The sequence below is a fragment of the Sipha flava genome, unplaced genomic scaffold (assembly GCF_003268045.1).
Source record: "Sipha flava isolate LNK unplaced genomic scaffold, YSA_version1 2_pilon_pilon, whole genome shotgun sequence".
Lineage (NCBI taxonomy): Eukaryota > Metazoa > Arthropoda > Insecta > Hemiptera > Aphididae > Sipha > Sipha flava.
Window position 1 is genome coordinate 72,852 of NW_020272972.1, and position 17,988 is coordinate 90,839.

General features: G+C 25.2%; 2 protein-coding genes across 3 annotated transcripts; one reads left to right on the forward strand and one right to left on the reverse strand.

Moving 5' to 3' along the window:
• Positions 1-10,400: 10,400 nt before the first annotated feature.
• Positions 10,401-13,380, forward strand: LOC112686174 (lamin-like protein). Of its 2 annotated transcripts, none has more exons than XM_025558368.1 (8): positions 10,401-10,646; positions 11,073-11,285; positions 11,340-11,474; positions 11,558-11,745; positions 11,954-12,081; positions 12,141-12,315; positions 12,381-12,550; positions 12,986-13,380. In XM_025558368.1, exons 2-8 carry the CDS (start codon positions 11,093-11,095, stop codon positions 13,341-13,343), a joined length of 1,347 nt encoding a protein of 448 aa, XP_025414153.1. In that variant the 5' UTR covers positions 10,401-10,646; positions 11,073-11,092; the 3' UTR covers positions 13,344-13,380. The 2 variants fall into 2 exon arrangements, with proteins under 2 accessions (XP_025414153.1, XP_025414152.1); XM_025558367.1 differs by having other exon boundaries at positions 10,407-10,646; positions 12,375-12,550.
• Positions 13,381-13,457: 77 nt separating this feature from the next.
• On the reverse strand, positions 13,458-17,875 carry LOC112686176 (tyrosine--tRNA ligase, cytoplasmic). The gene is made up of 10 exons (XM_025558371.1): positions 17,570-17,875; positions 17,020-17,195; positions 16,842-16,963; positions 16,534-16,674; positions 16,267-16,452; positions 15,977-16,207; positions 14,933-15,058; positions 13,895-14,045; positions 13,673-13,817; positions 13,458-13,611 (listed from the first exon to the last, which is right to left on the reverse strand). Exons 1-10 carry the CDS (start codon positions 17,762-17,764, stop codon positions 13,501-13,503), a joined length of 1,584 nt encoding a protein of 527 aa, XP_025414156.1. The 5' UTR covers positions 17,765-17,875; the 3' UTR covers positions 13,458-13,500.
• Between the last annotated feature and the right edge of the window lie 113 nt (positions 17,876-17,988).

The following is a 17,988-nucleotide window of genomic DNA, read 5'->3' on the forward strand; positions in this document are numbered from 1 at the left end:
GGTTCGCTAAGACCCGTAAACACGTAAGAACGTGTTCCCCTGGGGGAATAACAAATATCTAATCAAATCGAAAAAAAAAAAAATGCCGAAGAACAAAAATTAAACCAACATCAAACAGTGAAAGAAATTCCCTAATTCATAGCCAATGGTGTTGAACAGCTCTTAAACACTATTTAAAAACAACCAAACAAAATATATTCTAGAATACCTACGCATCAAAATAGACAACAAATATATCAAACACCAAAAAAAAAGACAATTCACCAAACAAATGCCTAACACAAATCACAACAAAAAAAAAAACAACCAAAAAGAAGTAAAAATTATCAAACATAAAAACACACTTAAAATATATATAACTCCAAAACACCAACAGTACACCAAACAAATACCAATCAAAAATCTTAAAACATAAACTAAAAGAACAACAAAACAATCACACTGTTAAAAAATGATCCCTAATTTGAAACCAGAACATAAATACTATTCAACACTTACTACAAAACATCTAAATAATATAATAAACTAAATATTAAAATCTAACATAAAAATACACATAAAATTTATACAAATCCAAAACGCCTACAGTACACCAAACAAAGACCTATCAATAATCTTAAATCAAAAACCAAAAGAACAACAAATCAACAAGACATAAAACCGTAAAAAAAGAATACCTAAATATAGACCATGACTTAGATACTATTCGACACAACCTACAAAAAACATCTAAACAATATAATAAACCAAATATAAAAATGTAACATAAAATATACAAAAAAATATATCTAACAACAAAACGACAAATATACATAAATTAAATACCAAACAAAAATCCTAAAACAAATACTAAATGAACAATTAATCAACAAGACGTAAAACCGTAAAAAAAGAATACCTAAATATAGACCATGACTTAGATATTATTCGACACAACCTACAAAAAAACCTAGAAATAGTACCTAAGAAATATCAAACATAAAAATACACATGAAATATATACAACTCCAAAACGCCAAGTATACACATAACAAATATCAATCATAAATCTTAAAACATAAGCCAAAATATCAACAAATAAACAAGACATAAAACTGTTAAAAGATAATCCCTAAATTAAAACCAGAACATAAATACTATTAAACACTTAGTACAAAACATCTAAAAAATATAATAAACTAAGATATACCTATCATAATATAGACAAAAAATTACAGTGAACACCAAAACGATAAATATTCAACACTTACCTACTACAAAACATTTAAACAATATAATAAACCGAGTATAAAAATGTAACATAAAATATATCTAACAACAAAACGACAAATATACATAAAATAAATACCAAACATAAATCTTAAAACAAATACCAAATGAACAATTAATCAACAAGATATTAAACCGTAAACAGATAAAACCTAAATATAGGCTAAGACTTATATACTATTCGACACGACCCAGAAAAAAGCCTAGATATTACCTAAGAAATATCAAACATATAATACACATAAAATGTATACAACTCTAAAACGGCAGCAGTACAACTAACAAATACCTATCAAAAATCATTAAAAAAAAAAAAAAAACAAAAAACAAAAACAGACCTACATCATATAATTAAAACAGTTCACTAATTCGAAGCAAATACAGTTGATAAGCTGATCATCCCTAACTACAGACAACTAAACAAGAGCTCGGGACCCCGGGTTTGCTAAGACCCGTAAACACGTAAGAACGTGTTCCCCTGGGGGATAACAAATACCTAAATATATTGAAAAAAAAAAAAAATGCCGAAGAACAAAAATCAGACCTACATCAAAAAGTGAAAGAAATTCCCTAATTCATAGCCAATGGTGATGAACAGTGGTGCTGTTCAACACTACCTAAAACGACCAAACAATAGATATTCTAGAATACCTACATATCAAAATAAACAACAAATATATCCAATATCACAAAAAAGACAAATCATCAAACAAATACCTAACGCAAATCAAAAAAGGCAACAAATATATCAAACACCAAAAAAAAAAAGATAATACCTATATTTAGACCATGACTTTATACTATTAGATACTATTAGATACTATTCGATACGACATACAAAAAAGCCTAGAAAAACTACCTAAGAAATATCAAACATAAAAATATACATTAAATATAAACAACTCCAAAACGCTAACAGTACAACAAATAGCTATCAAAAATCTTAAATCAAAAACCAAAAGCACAACAAATCAACGAGACATCAAATTGTAAAAAGATAATCCTTAAATTAAAACCAGAACATAAATACTATTCAACATGACCTACCAAATAGCCTAGAAAAAGGACCAAAGAAATACCAAACAAAAAATACACATGAAATATATATATATATATATCACCAAAACGCCAAAATTATAGCAAACAAATACCAATCAAAATTATCTTAAAACATAAACCAAAAGAACGAAAAATCAACAAGACATCAAACCGTAAAAAGATAATTCCAAAATTAAAACCAGAACATAAATACTATTAAACACTTAGAACAATACATCTAAACAATATAATAAACCAAGAAATACCTATCATAAAATAGACAAAAAAATACAGTCAACACCAAAACGACTAATATACATAAAACCAATACCAATCAAGAATCTTAAAACAAATACCAAATGAACAATACCAAATCAACAAGACATCAAACTGTAAAAAGAAGATCTCCAATTTGAAGCCAAAACAGATAAACAGCTGTCAACCCTACCTACAAAAAAAAAAAAAAAAGAATTCAAGATTTACTACTTATAAGCAGAGGCGAAAATCAGAGGCAACATCAAACGCCACCAATTTATTAAACTTATACCTAGCAAAAATAATAAAAAAAAAAACAACCAAAAAATAATAAATATTCCTATATCAAACAGTAAAAAGAAAGTCCTCATTAAAAGTCAACACATAATTACTATTCAACACTACATAATTTAAAAACCAAAAAAAAATTAAGAAAGAAAAACCACTTCTATTAAGAAAAAACAAAATTATCTAACACTAGACAAATTTTAAATTATTAAATTCTTATTATTATTGGAAGCCATAACACAAGTTCTATTCCGCTCTACCTAGAAAATCCATAGTGAATAAAAAATGAAATTCCATACTTAAATATAGATAACTCCAGTCTTGATTTCTTTACTTTGCTCGAGGGAAGAATTCCTGATAAATAGTTTTCCATGATGATGAGGCGTTCTCCCACCGATCAATCTCCAATCTGGAGAATCAGCCACAAGGGTTTGTAAATACCCTTCTGGGGCTATTGCAATGCATGGATATGCATTGGGCGATGTGGATGCCATTTTTCCAACGCCACGAAACAGCTTTTAGTTAATGTAAACATAAAATCCCCGGTCTTGACGGAATACCTTATTAACAAAAATTATTAAAGAAATTATTAACACAAGAATAGTTCTAAGTTTACAGAGTTCATATGGTAGAGAAAAAACGAAAGTAAAAAAAAGTTATGGAACTGGAAAAATTAAAAATTAATAACTATTAATAATTAGTATGAAAATCTAGAATTTAAGCCATGACACTACGTTTCGATATTAAAGTATGTTAGCAACTGTGCTCGACTCTGGAATAGGCTCGAACAGCTATCCATAGTGTATTTTGTGCATAACACATACATTTTGTGTCCACACGAACAGAATTCGTCTGAATGCTTATGCGTGCTCGTTCGCTTTCGAGTGAGCCCACTTCGAACGTCGTACAATGTTCACTCGTGTGTACGCGCTTTAATACTTGTCTTCATTATATATTTATGAAATGTAAATCTATACAATTTTCTAAAGCTATAATAAGCCCAAATACAATAACCGATCATTACGCAATATTCCTCAGTATTGGAAATTTAATAAAAAATAGAAACAATACACCAAATACATTTACGACATCAAAAATAAATATCTCAAAGCTCTCAAACTTAATTGCCACTCAATCATGGGAAACTGTTCTAGATAAAAATGACGTAGCCACAGATAACTTTATAAATATTATAAAAAATCTAATGAAAAAAGCCACCAATAATATAAACATTTCTTTAAATTACATTTCAAACTAAAAAAAATTAAACCTTGGGCGACTTAATTTCTCATTAAAGCATAGACAAAAAGATCATTTACATTTACAAATTAAAAAACACTCTAATAATGATATAAACAATACTATAAACAATTTAGAAATAAAGTCACACAACTTATCAGAAATGCTAAAAATATATATTATAAAAACGAATTTGAAAAATATAAAGATATTCCGAAAGAGAGTTGGAAAATAATTTATGAATTTACTAACAGAAATATAAAATTATATTAATTTTATTATTATATTATATTAAATTATATTATATTATATTAAAATATAAAACAGAAACATAAAATTTAATATCTTATAACAAAAGAGGGTAAAAAAATTTATTCCAAAAAAAAAAGTGAAATTATTTCTTAACATTTTAATGACTATTTTATGAATATTGCCTCTGATTTATTAAAAAAAATCAAACAAAATCAAAAAGAAACTCAAGAAACAACCAGTTAACTATGCAAAATAATTACTCCCTTAACAAACCGTGTTTTAACAATTTTCATAGTATTAACGAACAAGAAATAATAACTTGTGTAATAGAATTAAAAAACGGATCTTTATCCGGAATTTATGTACTGATTGAAATACTAAAAGAAAATATATCTTTCCTTGTTTTTCCTCTAAAGTATATGTTTAATATTTTTCTTTCGAAATCAGTTATACCTGATGTATTTAAATAATTTTCGGCTCATATATGTAATCTCTAACATTGCAAAAATATTTGAGAAAATTATTAAAAAATTACAATCTTTTACATTTTTCTCAATATGGTTTTCGTCCGGACAAAGGAACTGATCATGCAATAGCAAAACTAACTAATTTCATTTAAAAATCTTAAGGTGATAATAAAAAATGTGCCACAGTTTATCTAGATTTAGCAAAAGCCTTTGATATTATTGATCACAACATTCTTATAACTAAATTAAACCAAATAGGCATTTGTGGTGATAATCTACAATCATCTTCTTCATATTTAACTAATAGAAATTAATGTGTCAAAATAAATAATACTTCAAGCCCTTTTAAACAAATTAAATGTGGAGTCTCTCGAGGTACTGTTATTTCACCAATTTTCTTTAATGTACAAATAAATGGAATCCATGAACTTCCACTTAAAAGTCAAATTATTTGTTACGCGGATGATACTGTAATGCTATGTGAAGCAGACTCATGGGATGAAATATTTGAATTAATAATACAATGGCAGCTCTAAAATAATCTACTTCTTAATTTTGAGAAAGCTCACGTCATTCTTCATGCTTTGACCAAAAATTCAATACCAACCAAAAAATGTATAAACATTAATAACACATTATACCATATTCCAACAGATTGTCTTTGTTAAAAAATTATTATATCTAACTCTGTTAAATACTTAGGAGTTGAAATCTGTAATAATATGAGATGGAAAGACCAAATAAATGTTCTAAGTAAAAAAGTAAGAAAAATGATTTATATTTTTAGAGGTTAGCGTAACATATTAGATTCGACTAAATTGCGGCAAGTATATTTAACATTAGTAGAATCGGTCATAAACTATGGTATAATTGGTTAGGGTGGTGCGTTCAATAATGTTCTAAAATAATTAAAAGTCTGTCGAAATCAAATATAAAAAGTGACCTTTAATAAAACACTAAGATACCATACTGAAAATATTTATAAAGAATTAAAATTACTTCCTATACAAAAATTATATTATAAAACGATCGTTATATCCTAAAAAAACATGATATGATAATTAACATAACATAACATTAATACCAGGTATGCTAAAAACAATTTTTTAATAAATTGGCCGAATAAAACCACTTCAGGTAGACATTTTCAAATAGTAGGTACCAAAATAATAAATAAAATTCAATGGTTATTAGATTTAGATGATTCAATATGATAATATTAGGTATAATATGATATATTATATATTATATATGGTATAATATAATATGATAATAGTAGATAAATTGTTATAATTTATATTTATTTATGTATGTTTATTTATAAGCATTTTTTTCTCTATTCTTAATTATTATGTATTTGCTTTATATTTGTATCATGTATTAATGTAAGAACTTCTGGGCCCCCAATCTCAGTGGGGCACAGTATTCATTGTATGAATTAAAATGAAATAAATAAATAATATAAATAAATATATACCATATCTAGCAAGATGGTATAGTGATACGAAGTTAAGTAAGAAAAAAAACAAATACATTTTATAGAATAAATAAATAATAATAATATAAATAATAATCACTAATTGTTAATCAGCAACAATTATAGTTGGATTGAAGTATAAATTTTGAGCTGAGCATGTTTTAATAATACATCTAAATACGGTAGCATATGTATTTGTACTTTTATCTAGTAATAAGAAATAGGATAATGGAACATACATCTATTTTTAAAGATATGAACCGTAAATAGTTGATAGAAATATTTTGGGCAACTATAAAATATACCATCTACAAATATTTTGTCACTAGAGCATAGCAATTTTAAATTAGAATTTGTAAAGTAGAATAAAATATTATTTGTTGTCCCAGCATTTGTTGTAAATCTGCTGGAAACAATATTATGTATTTACAAAATCCGAAAATGTTTTAATATTAAAATATATATGTTATATTCTTATATACATATATAAATCTTCGGCGGAATCAATATATAAAAATATTCGGCGCAATCAATATATACAGATATTCGGCGGAATCGATAAACTCCCTTAAAAAAGAACTACACAAAAGTCGATTCTAAGTGGATCCGACATTAGATTAAAAAAAAAAACCACAAATATTAAGGATTTATAAATATTGGGTATACCCAATTTAAATATTACCAAAATTTGACTTGTGCATTTTAAGCCTGAATTAAAGAAAAAATTTGAGTCGCCCTCCCCCCTAGAAGTAAGTCTAAATACGCTCCTAAGTCATGAATTATAAATGAATAGTTATAATTGTGAACAGGACATTAAGATTATATACTTACTCCGCGAAATTACTATTGTTTTCCATAGTTGACATTTGCTGAGTCAAATGATAACTACATTAATATTTATTATGTTCAATATTGTATAAAATGATTAAAACATTGTAGATTCTCTCAATTATTTCATATCAATAAATTTATAGAATTTTCATAACACCATATCCTGGTCAATTATTTGTAGTCAGTACGACTACATGTTGACACCCAATTAATCCGAGTAAATAAATACGTAGGCTGTTCAAAAAGTAATGATAATAATGATGCTGAGGAAAAATTTGTTGTAAAAGCTGCTCACAATGCATACTATCGTATATTCCATTATCTTATCTATCTACATGCCGAGTTACAAGTCGATCGGTGCAGTGAGTGGATGTGTGTGATCAAATGTGTCAATTTTTATAACGTGTGATATATATTCGCCTACCATTTTCAGTATGGATAATAAGTCAAGAAACGTTGTAACTTGAAATTTTCAGTGAAACTTGGAAAGAACCGAAAAAATTAACTACAGTGTATGATGTCAAATAACACGCTGTCCTCCAAAGCCAAACAGTTACGACAGATATTATAAATCGGTTTTAACCACGATATTACGTCATTTCAACAAAAAGCGACCGCATAAAAAAATGAATGTTCCTGCATCATGATAATGCCCCAAGTCACCAATACTATAGTGCAGCGTTTCTCAACCAGGGAGTCGTGACCTCCAAGGGAGTCGTGACCTCCAAGGGGGTCGCGAAAATCTTGAATTGGGGTCGCGTAGGTCAAAAATAATAAAACGCTGATTTACAAAATATAAATTCAAATCAAATTTTTACCTAATATAGATGGAGGGGGGGTCGCGAAGTGACCATATTTTATACTTATTTTGGGGGTCGCGACACTAAAAAGGTTGAGAAACAATGCTATAGTGAATTTTTTAAACACTCGTGGCATCAAAACTGTACCCCACCCTCCGTATAGTCTAAATTTAACCCAATAATTTAAATGAATATTGAATGCAAAAAATTTATTTATGTAATGAAAAAATATAATGTACGTAATCGAGAATACTTAATTATTGTAAGTTTAAAAAGGTATTGAATTAAATATAAAAAAATAAAATAGTAACAAAAATAAAAAATGAATTGATTTAATTATAATTACAGTTGTTATTGAAAAGTATAACGACGTACCAGAATTCGTGGGAGTAAGTAGGTATGTGTTTGTATAAGTTCGTTTCACTCTGGATCGGATCTTAGATTTCGGCTGTTTACTATAATATAGAAAATAAATACAATGTTTTAATATTCAATTACATTTTGAGAATTAAAGAAAAATAAATTATAATTATTTTTTTCATTTTATTAGTATTAATATATACAAAGGACATGAATTATAAAAAATATAATTTGTAAGAATGATAATATTTAACAATCATAAATAGAATAAGACAAGTAATATTGGACATAGATTATGTATAATATCAGGTAATATTGGACATGGATTGTCTCATCGTTATTTCTGTCGCAATATGCCGCTAAAAAATATTATTTAAATATGAATGTTTTTTATTTAAAACAATTAATTTTAGCTATGAAAAACATTAACCGATGAAATACTAAGATTTGTTAAAGTTGAAAAAGTTTTTATACACCCTCATTTTAGTTTCACAACGATTTTTACTAAAATTATTATTCTATAGTGCATATTCGAATATAACTATCTATAAATACAATCGAACTCGAATTATGATAATTTGGGGCCCGGGACCAAACATTTTTAGGGGCACACAACCATAATCAAAATATTGATGACCCATACATAAATATATTTCAAAGAAAAAAAAAATTTTTATTCTAATTTATAAATTTATTTCTTGCTTTTTTAATATAAAAATAAAAATTTTATCTGTATAAATAATTTTTTCTTTCTATTTGGAAAGCAAACCCTTTAATTATATAATCAGTATTAATTACCTCCAATACAATACTCTCTGAACACAAAACAATTAAATTATTTAAATTTGTTTGAGAACTGCTCGTTCTATACTTGTTTTTTATACGAGCTAAAAAAATAGTTAAATAAACAAAAACAAAAAATTACTATACGCCAGGGGCCAACTATTATTTGATATCCGTTGTGGGCTCAGGGCCATGCCTCCCCCCATCAATCCTGGCTTGAATACACAATGTATTTTTATTTGAAATATGTATTAAATATTGGAAATATTCTATATTTTATAAGGTAAAAACATATTTTTAAATATTTTTCAATCGCGGTAAAAGAAGTAGGTATGCCACAAAAAGTTTTCTTATGTCTGGAGGCCAAGGAATATATAAATTGTGTCGTAATTTTTAACATTATTTATATACTAAAAAAACATAAATAAATGTTATTAAAAACATTATACTTTAAATTGTTAATAAAAATGAATACTTTAAAAACAAAAGAAAAAATGAAAATGGCTCTAGAAATTACTCATGCAGGTGAAACACAAAAATGTATTTAATTATAAAAAGAAAAAACAAACACCAATTCAAATAAATTGAAATTTAATTAATAAATTTAAAGTAATAATTTAAATAAATATAGAAAAGAGAAAAATTGATTTAAGTAATAGAAAAATATTATTTACATAACAGAGAATATTTAATTATTTTAAGTTTTAAAAGTTAATGGATAAAATATAAAAAAATTAGTTCGAAGCTTAAAATATAAATTTAATCGATTTTGCTACAGTTGCAATTGTTATTCAAAATAAAAACGATATACCGTTATTCCTGGGAGTAAGTAGATAAGTTATTGTTACTCATAAGTTCGTTTCATTCCTAGATTTCGGCTGTTAACTCTAATAAAAAGAACAAATATTATATTTCAATAATTAATTACACTTTAATAATTAAAAAAAAAATAATAATAATTTATTTTTTTATTTTATTAGTATTAATATATACAATGAGTAGGAATTATAAAAAATATAATTTGTAAGAGTGACAATATTTAACAAACGTAAATAGAATAAAACAACTAATATTAGACATAGATTATCTGTCTCTGTCTCAGATATAGTGTGATGACTGATTTACGTAAACAAATCCTCTATCGCGCGCGCAAACCATTTTACTAAAAAAGAATTATTGAACGATACCATTCGAGTTCTGATTTTTGAACCAATATGACCGTTAGTAAATGATTCGATACTATTCGTTCGATACCAGTATTTTTTTTTATCGATATGAGTAGAGTATCAAAACAATGGTATCGATACAAAAAGGACTTCTATCAAAAGAAAAGTATTGATACTTTATTGGTATCGCTAGTATCGCAATGTCCTTATCTACACTAAAGTTATAGAGATTAATAAGTGATAATTGTTGACGGTTTTTTTAAATCAGTTTTCAATTTGTTTTCTCTATATTTTAACTTTTATTTTATTAAGTAAATAACTTGTCCATTTGTTTTATAGTGTATGAAATAAACTAATTTAGTGAATCCCAATTTTGCGCATTGAATTATAAACAGTAAAGGTGTTGGAGTAAAATATAGAAGTATGTAAACAAGTTTCTATATTATTTTTCATCTTATATCTTACTTTAATAATAATATTACTGTTAAGTATCAATATTCAACTGTAAATATGGTTATAAAATTTTTACTGATCATTAATATCTCATGATACACAAGTCATCATTTGTAACAAAAAAAAAAAAAAATTATATAAATAAATAAATAGATTAATTATATATGTTTAATTCAGTATTACTTTCTGCATTGTCAATTTGATGAAAAAAAGGTATGATGAAAAAAATATATCTTTTCATGAATATTGAGTTAAAGTAATAATATTAAGTTTAACAATGAACATAGTTTCATTGATTAAATATTTATATTATATAATCAATAATAGCTTTAACTCAAGATAATATTGAATTTTTTTTTTTTAATATATTGATTAATTTATTTTATGGTTTCAGGATTAAAATATTTTAAAATTATGGAATCAAAACTATGTCGACAGCAAAATACTATGAATTCTTTAGCAAAACCAAAACATAAAACTGTTTTACCTGAAAAACAGAATACGTGGAGTAACTTATTAAATAAAAAAACAAATACTTCTAATACTGCTATAGCTTTTAATAAGAAATCTAAAAAAAATTCACTAATATCTGAAAATAATCCTAAGAGTATGAACTTTAATTCTTTTATAGATATTATTTTAAAATTCATTTTTATTATAGCCATAAGCCAGAGTGTACAATGTGATTTATCAAATATTAAACAATACCAGAGTTCATCTTCACTTTCTGTATTTAATCCAATTAGGACATTACAATTTTTACTTAAAGAAATTACACATTTACCTAATACTCAAAGTTAGTAAAATATGATTATATTTATCTATGTTGAATATATGTAAATAACCATTTACAATATTTTTAACTTACATTATAACCAGACTCCGATGTAACAAAAATAGTTGATGAAATGCAAGTTGTTGTTGGAAGAATTATTAATGAATTCTCTAAGAATGAACCTCATTCTAAATTTAATATTATGCCAGTTATGAATGACAGCTCTATGATTCCAACAAAGGATAATGATTTTTGCAAAGACTTAAAATATGAAAATAATACTCAAGAAAATGTATGTAATAATTAATTATTAAAAATTATAATTTTATCTTATAGTTAGCGTATAGTACAATAAATTATACATTGTAGAAACCTTGAGAGATTATTTAAAATACTATTAAGCTACATATGATCATCTATAACATTGTTACAAAATTAATTGCTAAAGCTGTTAATTATAATGAAATTAAAAATATTAATTTGATATATTAATATTTCAGAAATATTGGATAGTGCTGCTTGAAAAAATATCAGAACTTGAAAATAATTATAGTCAACTCTCAAAAAACTATATGAAATCTGAAGAAAAACTTCAGTCTGTAATATCTGAAAGAGATAAATTACTTGAGTAAATATATCAAAAACCCTGTTATAAAATAGTTTATTTTTATTTGTATTATGTAATAGAAAATTTCAAGAATCATGCCATTCACTGGAAAAGTTTAACAATCGTGAACGTGAATATTTAGATACAATTACAGAACTTAAATCTAAACTAATGGTTTCAGAAAAGTTAATAAATCAACAAGAAACTATAATAACAAATCTAAATAAAATGTCAAATTCACCAATTAGAAATAAAGTTTGTATCAAATGAAACATTATAAAATTAATAAAAATTCATATTGTTTTATTTTATAGATTAAGGAATTTGTGAATGAAAATATGCCAATTCAAAATCATTCATATGAAGCAGAATTAAAAGAAAATAATGAATTAAGAAAAAATTATATCATGACCAAACTGAACTTGGATAAATCAAAAATTAATAACAGTTTTAAAAAAAATGAAGTTTCCAAACTTCGATCAGATATTAAGTAATTATTATTTATTTATTCATTATTTTTTAAGGTAAAATGTATAAAATTACTGAATTTATTAAACAAATTCAAAATTTAATTTACCTATAAGTATATTTAATTATATATAAATATGTATAACTATAAGTATTATAGTAAGTATTAACTATAAATACACAAACTCAATTTGTAATTAATTAATAATGATATATTTTTTAAATCTTGTAGTATTTATATAATTTTCAGTTATTTTATCTTAATTTTATGTAAATCTATTATTTTAATATAATATTAAATGTATTAGTATACACAGCAGAGTCTATAATTTGGATCTGAAGGGTTAGAAAATAAAATTTAAACTATTTTAAGATAAATTGTTAATAAAATATATAGAAAAAAAACTCAATATGTAATTTGATTTTTACTTAATTTGTTTGAATATTTTTTTTTTAGACAAATTAAGAATATTGTATTAACTGGGATAGAGAATACGGATATTAAACCTGAGTCTATGATTTCATTGAAATCCGAAGGCCAACCAATGAAAGACTTTTCTAAGTTTAATGAAGATAATAAGAAAAATATTGAACATAATATCGATTTGCAATATACTGAATACAATCGACAAGCAGCTGCCATAAAGTCAGCCAAGTCAGAACTTCAACAGTTATTAGAAACAATTAAAATACAAGCCTATCACTCAAAAAAAATGTTTAACTCAACTGTAATTGATGATATATCTGATGAAGAAGATGATTGCTCAAATGTATCAAATTTTATGAGTATAGCGACTGATTCAAGTGTAAATTAATTTCCTTGTAATACTTACATTTGTTTTATCACTTATTTGTATGATAATCATTTTTAACATAATTATAAATAAATAAATAGATAATGTATGTATATATATATATATCAATACACATTTTGATTCAGTAAAACATTTTTATTTCATAAACATTCAAATACTAAGAAATATGAACATTTTTTAATGATTTGCTTAAAATTTTTCCAATACTTGTCCGCAAGTTATGAGATTGCCATTGAGCTTCACATGAATCAGAAACTTTTAGGTCAACCTAAAATAGAATGAAAAAAAATTAATAATTTAATGAGTACAAACATTAAAAATGTATTTACCTGTAGTTGTTCCCAAATTTTCTTTTTAGGATTTAAAATTTTGTCTGGTTCACCCTGTTCATAACTCTCAACAAAAACTTTATCACCCGGTTTACTCCCTTCAACAGGTTCTAAAGGTTCCACAAATTTAACACCATCAATTTCACTAAAGATGCAAAAAAAAAAAATGATATATATTATGTTTTATAAAATAACTGAAATTCAACATTTAAATAGCCATACGCTGAAGCACAAAGAACCATTCCACTTGATTCAACTCCTCTCATTTTAGCAGGTTTTAAATTGCATAAAACAACAACCAATCTATTTTGCATTTCATTAATTGGTACAAATTTCACAAGACCACTGACAATGGTTCTAAGCTGATCTTCTCCTATAAATAATATTCATAAATATGAAACATTAAAGTACAATTAATATTACTAATATTTTTTTTTTTATTAAAATTTGTGTAAAATTACTTTAGTAAAAAATATAGTTATATGCAGTTATACATCATACAATAAATAATTTAAATAATATTTTATATTTAATCTTTATTTGTTTTATACTAGGAAATTAAAATAGAAAACTAATTTTGAGTATTTTGGTGCAGTGGTTTTTTTATTGTTTGGATGAGCAAATCTATTTATAATATTAGATTTGGTTTTTAAATAATAATGAAACTTTTGACATGATTTATTTATATTACCCTTGATTATCAGAATGGTATTCAATACTTAGACTCTCAACTGAATTTTTGAGCTGGTCCAATTTTAATCAAATGAGAAAACACTTTCTCGACTAGGTTGTAACTGTCTAATAAACATAAATTTTAAATATTCTACAATTATACAAAAATGTATGCACTAGACCTTAACGTAAGTTAATACTTCCATTTAACAATTTTTTGCAGCTTATTCTTGTAAATGAAGTTTATTATATTTTGTGTTGTTAAATACATTTTTCGAGTAGAATTTTATGTCAAATCAAATTTCTTTCATATTCAAACATTTTTGCATTCATCATGGGCAGTTGGACATATCACTCAAAAGCAAGACAACTCAGTTAAAAAAAATAAGATGTATGCTCATATGTTTAATTTAATCTATGTATTAAAAGCAAACGAAAACTGATTAAATAAAGCTTTTATATTCATCTTATTAATTTGTATTAATGTTAAATTTTTTCAATATCAGCTAATATAATCCAAAAGATAAATTTACAAGAACAGCCAAGTTTCAATATATTTTAAACTATACTACAATATAATGAACATACCAACATCAATCTTTTCAACATACAACGCATCAGCTTCCGGATGTTTCGAAACTTCAATTATTTTACCAACACGGATATCCAAACGGTAAGGTGAAATTTCATCTGGTTGTTTACTATTATTTTTTTCTAAAGAAATAAAATCAACAAATTATTTAATTAAATAAAACTAAAAGTACATAATGAACAAAATTTTAAAATAATCCATTTACATTTGAACTTAGACAGTGGCTTGATATGTTACTCATACATTTTATTGTCCTTATAATAAAGAATTTATATTCCGATTGGTAAATATAAATTATTAACATAGATATACAGTAAATGTTATGCACACACTTTTCAGTTTTTATAAGCTCAAAACAAAACTTTAAAAGACAACTCTAGCATGAAGCTACTAATCAGCATCCATAGGAAAATAGAATTTCAATGATTTTCTCTAAGGGACGAAGACCATAGTCAAGAAGAAAATGCTGAATTGAACTATTGGAAATTTCAAAAAATACCGAAAAATGGCTTTATAACCTGTACCACTATCTAGCTATTCTCGATAAACGTATATTTGAACAGTACCCTATAGAAAACTTGAATATAATATTAAGTATTTTTATTCTTATTTCATAATACACTAAATTGTATAAAGGGATAAGAAAAATATTTATCGAGTGAGAAACAAGACTTGGATGGAATACTGCTCATGGAAGTTATTGTAAAGTATATACAATCAGAATATTTATTAGGTAGTAAAGAAAAAAATGTATTCATAATGTTCAAATATATTTCTAACCTAAATGTTCAACTACTTAAAGTTCAAAACACTTTTAAAGAACATATTGCTATAACCAGAAAATATGAATACCCTAAAAAACCATTTCCAAAAAACCTCCTACATTCCTTTCTTTATTCAGAATTTTAACTGATTTGTGAATAATAAACATAATCTTCAAGCTAAATTATTGAAATATTAAATATTATTATATAATATATATTTAATTATTGATATACTAAATATTATTTATTAAATTATTGAGACTGTTTATATCTTATCAGTTTTTTTAGGCTTTACTGGAGCAGGATATGCTTTAGCAACTAACTCTTGTAATTCTGGTGTATCAAATATTTTTCTAATTGGATCTAACAACCGATTGATATAAAACTCAACAGATGCTTTTAAATCAGCTGGATGGAGTTTTTGTTCAGAAAAACAAATTTCAAGTTCTTCATATGTACTGAAATTTAAATCTCCTCCATTAGCTTCATTTCTGGATACTTTAAATTCTTGAAATAAAAGAAGTTATTAATTTTAAATAAATATTTATGTAAAAAAATATCTATACTTTCATCAGGTTGAAACAGTCCAAATATTACATGTTTAGCAAATGAAAGTAATCCATTTTCTGTAATATTTCCTGGTTCACAGAAGGCTTTTTTAAACTTTTTTTTCACTATTGCTGGTGAATCTAATAAATCAATCTTACTGTCTTCTTCAGAAGAGGACATTTTACCTCCTGCTAATCCAGGAACTAAATATTCAATAAAATGTATTTAATATAGTAATAATTTAACATGACAATTACTTAAATTGTTAAATATTATAAACTAACCCATTGGATTCATTAAATGTATTCTTTTAGCATAGCCTAACTGTGGAAGATATTTTTCAGACATAGTAAATATCTTACGTTGGTCCACTCCACCAAACTGAGCATCAACTTTAAGATATTCTTCGTCCAATGCTTGCAATCCTTTGAATAAATAATGAAAAATAATTATTGAATAAAAGTATTATAAAATGACCCAAATTAAATTACACTTTATAGATGAGTCAATATTAATTAATATGGCATATCATTACATATAATTATGACTTAATGTTGATTTTTTAGCAAAAAATAATTGATCCATAACAAACCAGGATATAGCAATCCAGATAATAATGGGTTATCAAGTTGCTTAACAACTTCAGCTCCAGCTTTCTTAGCATCATGTTCAGTTATAGAAGAGCTTAATCTGTATACATCTAATGTGTATTCTCTAAAAAGAAAATTAGATCAAAAAAAATGTATTATCATTAGGTAAGTTCAATTTACTTTGAAAGTTGATATTCTGTTCCTCTAACAAACTTTAACTTGTCTAATGGTACTCCAATTGAACTTAACATGGCTTTAATTGAGTGTTCATAATACTGTACTCTAAGCTCCAATAATTCCCATGGAGCTTTCATATTATCCAAATAAGCATGTAAATCAGCAAATAAAACTGTAACCTATAAATTATATTTATAAAAAATATTTTTTAGGCATTTTTTATACACTTATATTATTTAAAACCTAAAACCTAAAATATTAAGACAAATTGTGCGCAGTATAGATTTCAAAAATGCAAATAGTTAAATTTTTACTAAAGCAATCTACATGGTAAATAGTAAATAGAATTAACTACAAAGATGGTTTATTTTTGAGTCCTTATTAATTACCACTACTTACTAAAAAAAAAAAAATAAAATTATGGAAAATAAAAGATATATTTTTTAAACACCAATACTTATTTTACTTTTTTAAAACTATTCTATTGATAATTAAAATAATGTATTAAATTTATCTTATACATATAAATCGTTATTGATATGTTTATACGTACCTCGCAACCAGCTTTTAAGTAGTCTGCTATTTTGGAAATTGGTACAAAATATGCTATGTGTGGTCGTCCTGTAGTAGCAGTACCCCAATAAATTTTTAAATCTCTTTCTTTTAATATGGCATCAAGCTTATCTTCACCGAGTACTTCTTGTAAGTTGCGTAAAATTAGAGTTTTCTTTTCAAGGAAGGATGCCATTATTCCACGCCACGTGTACAAACGATCATCAAGCACTACGAACGATGATCAAAAACTAACTAACCAACTATCGAAGTAAACATGAAGTTTATAAATTGTTGATAAGATCATGAAAGTAATTATGATATCGGTTATCAATTGTTAATTGGATCTTATAACAAAACTATAGACCTTATACCACAGAAAAGTTTGTAACAAAACAGTATTTTAGTGGTCATAGATAA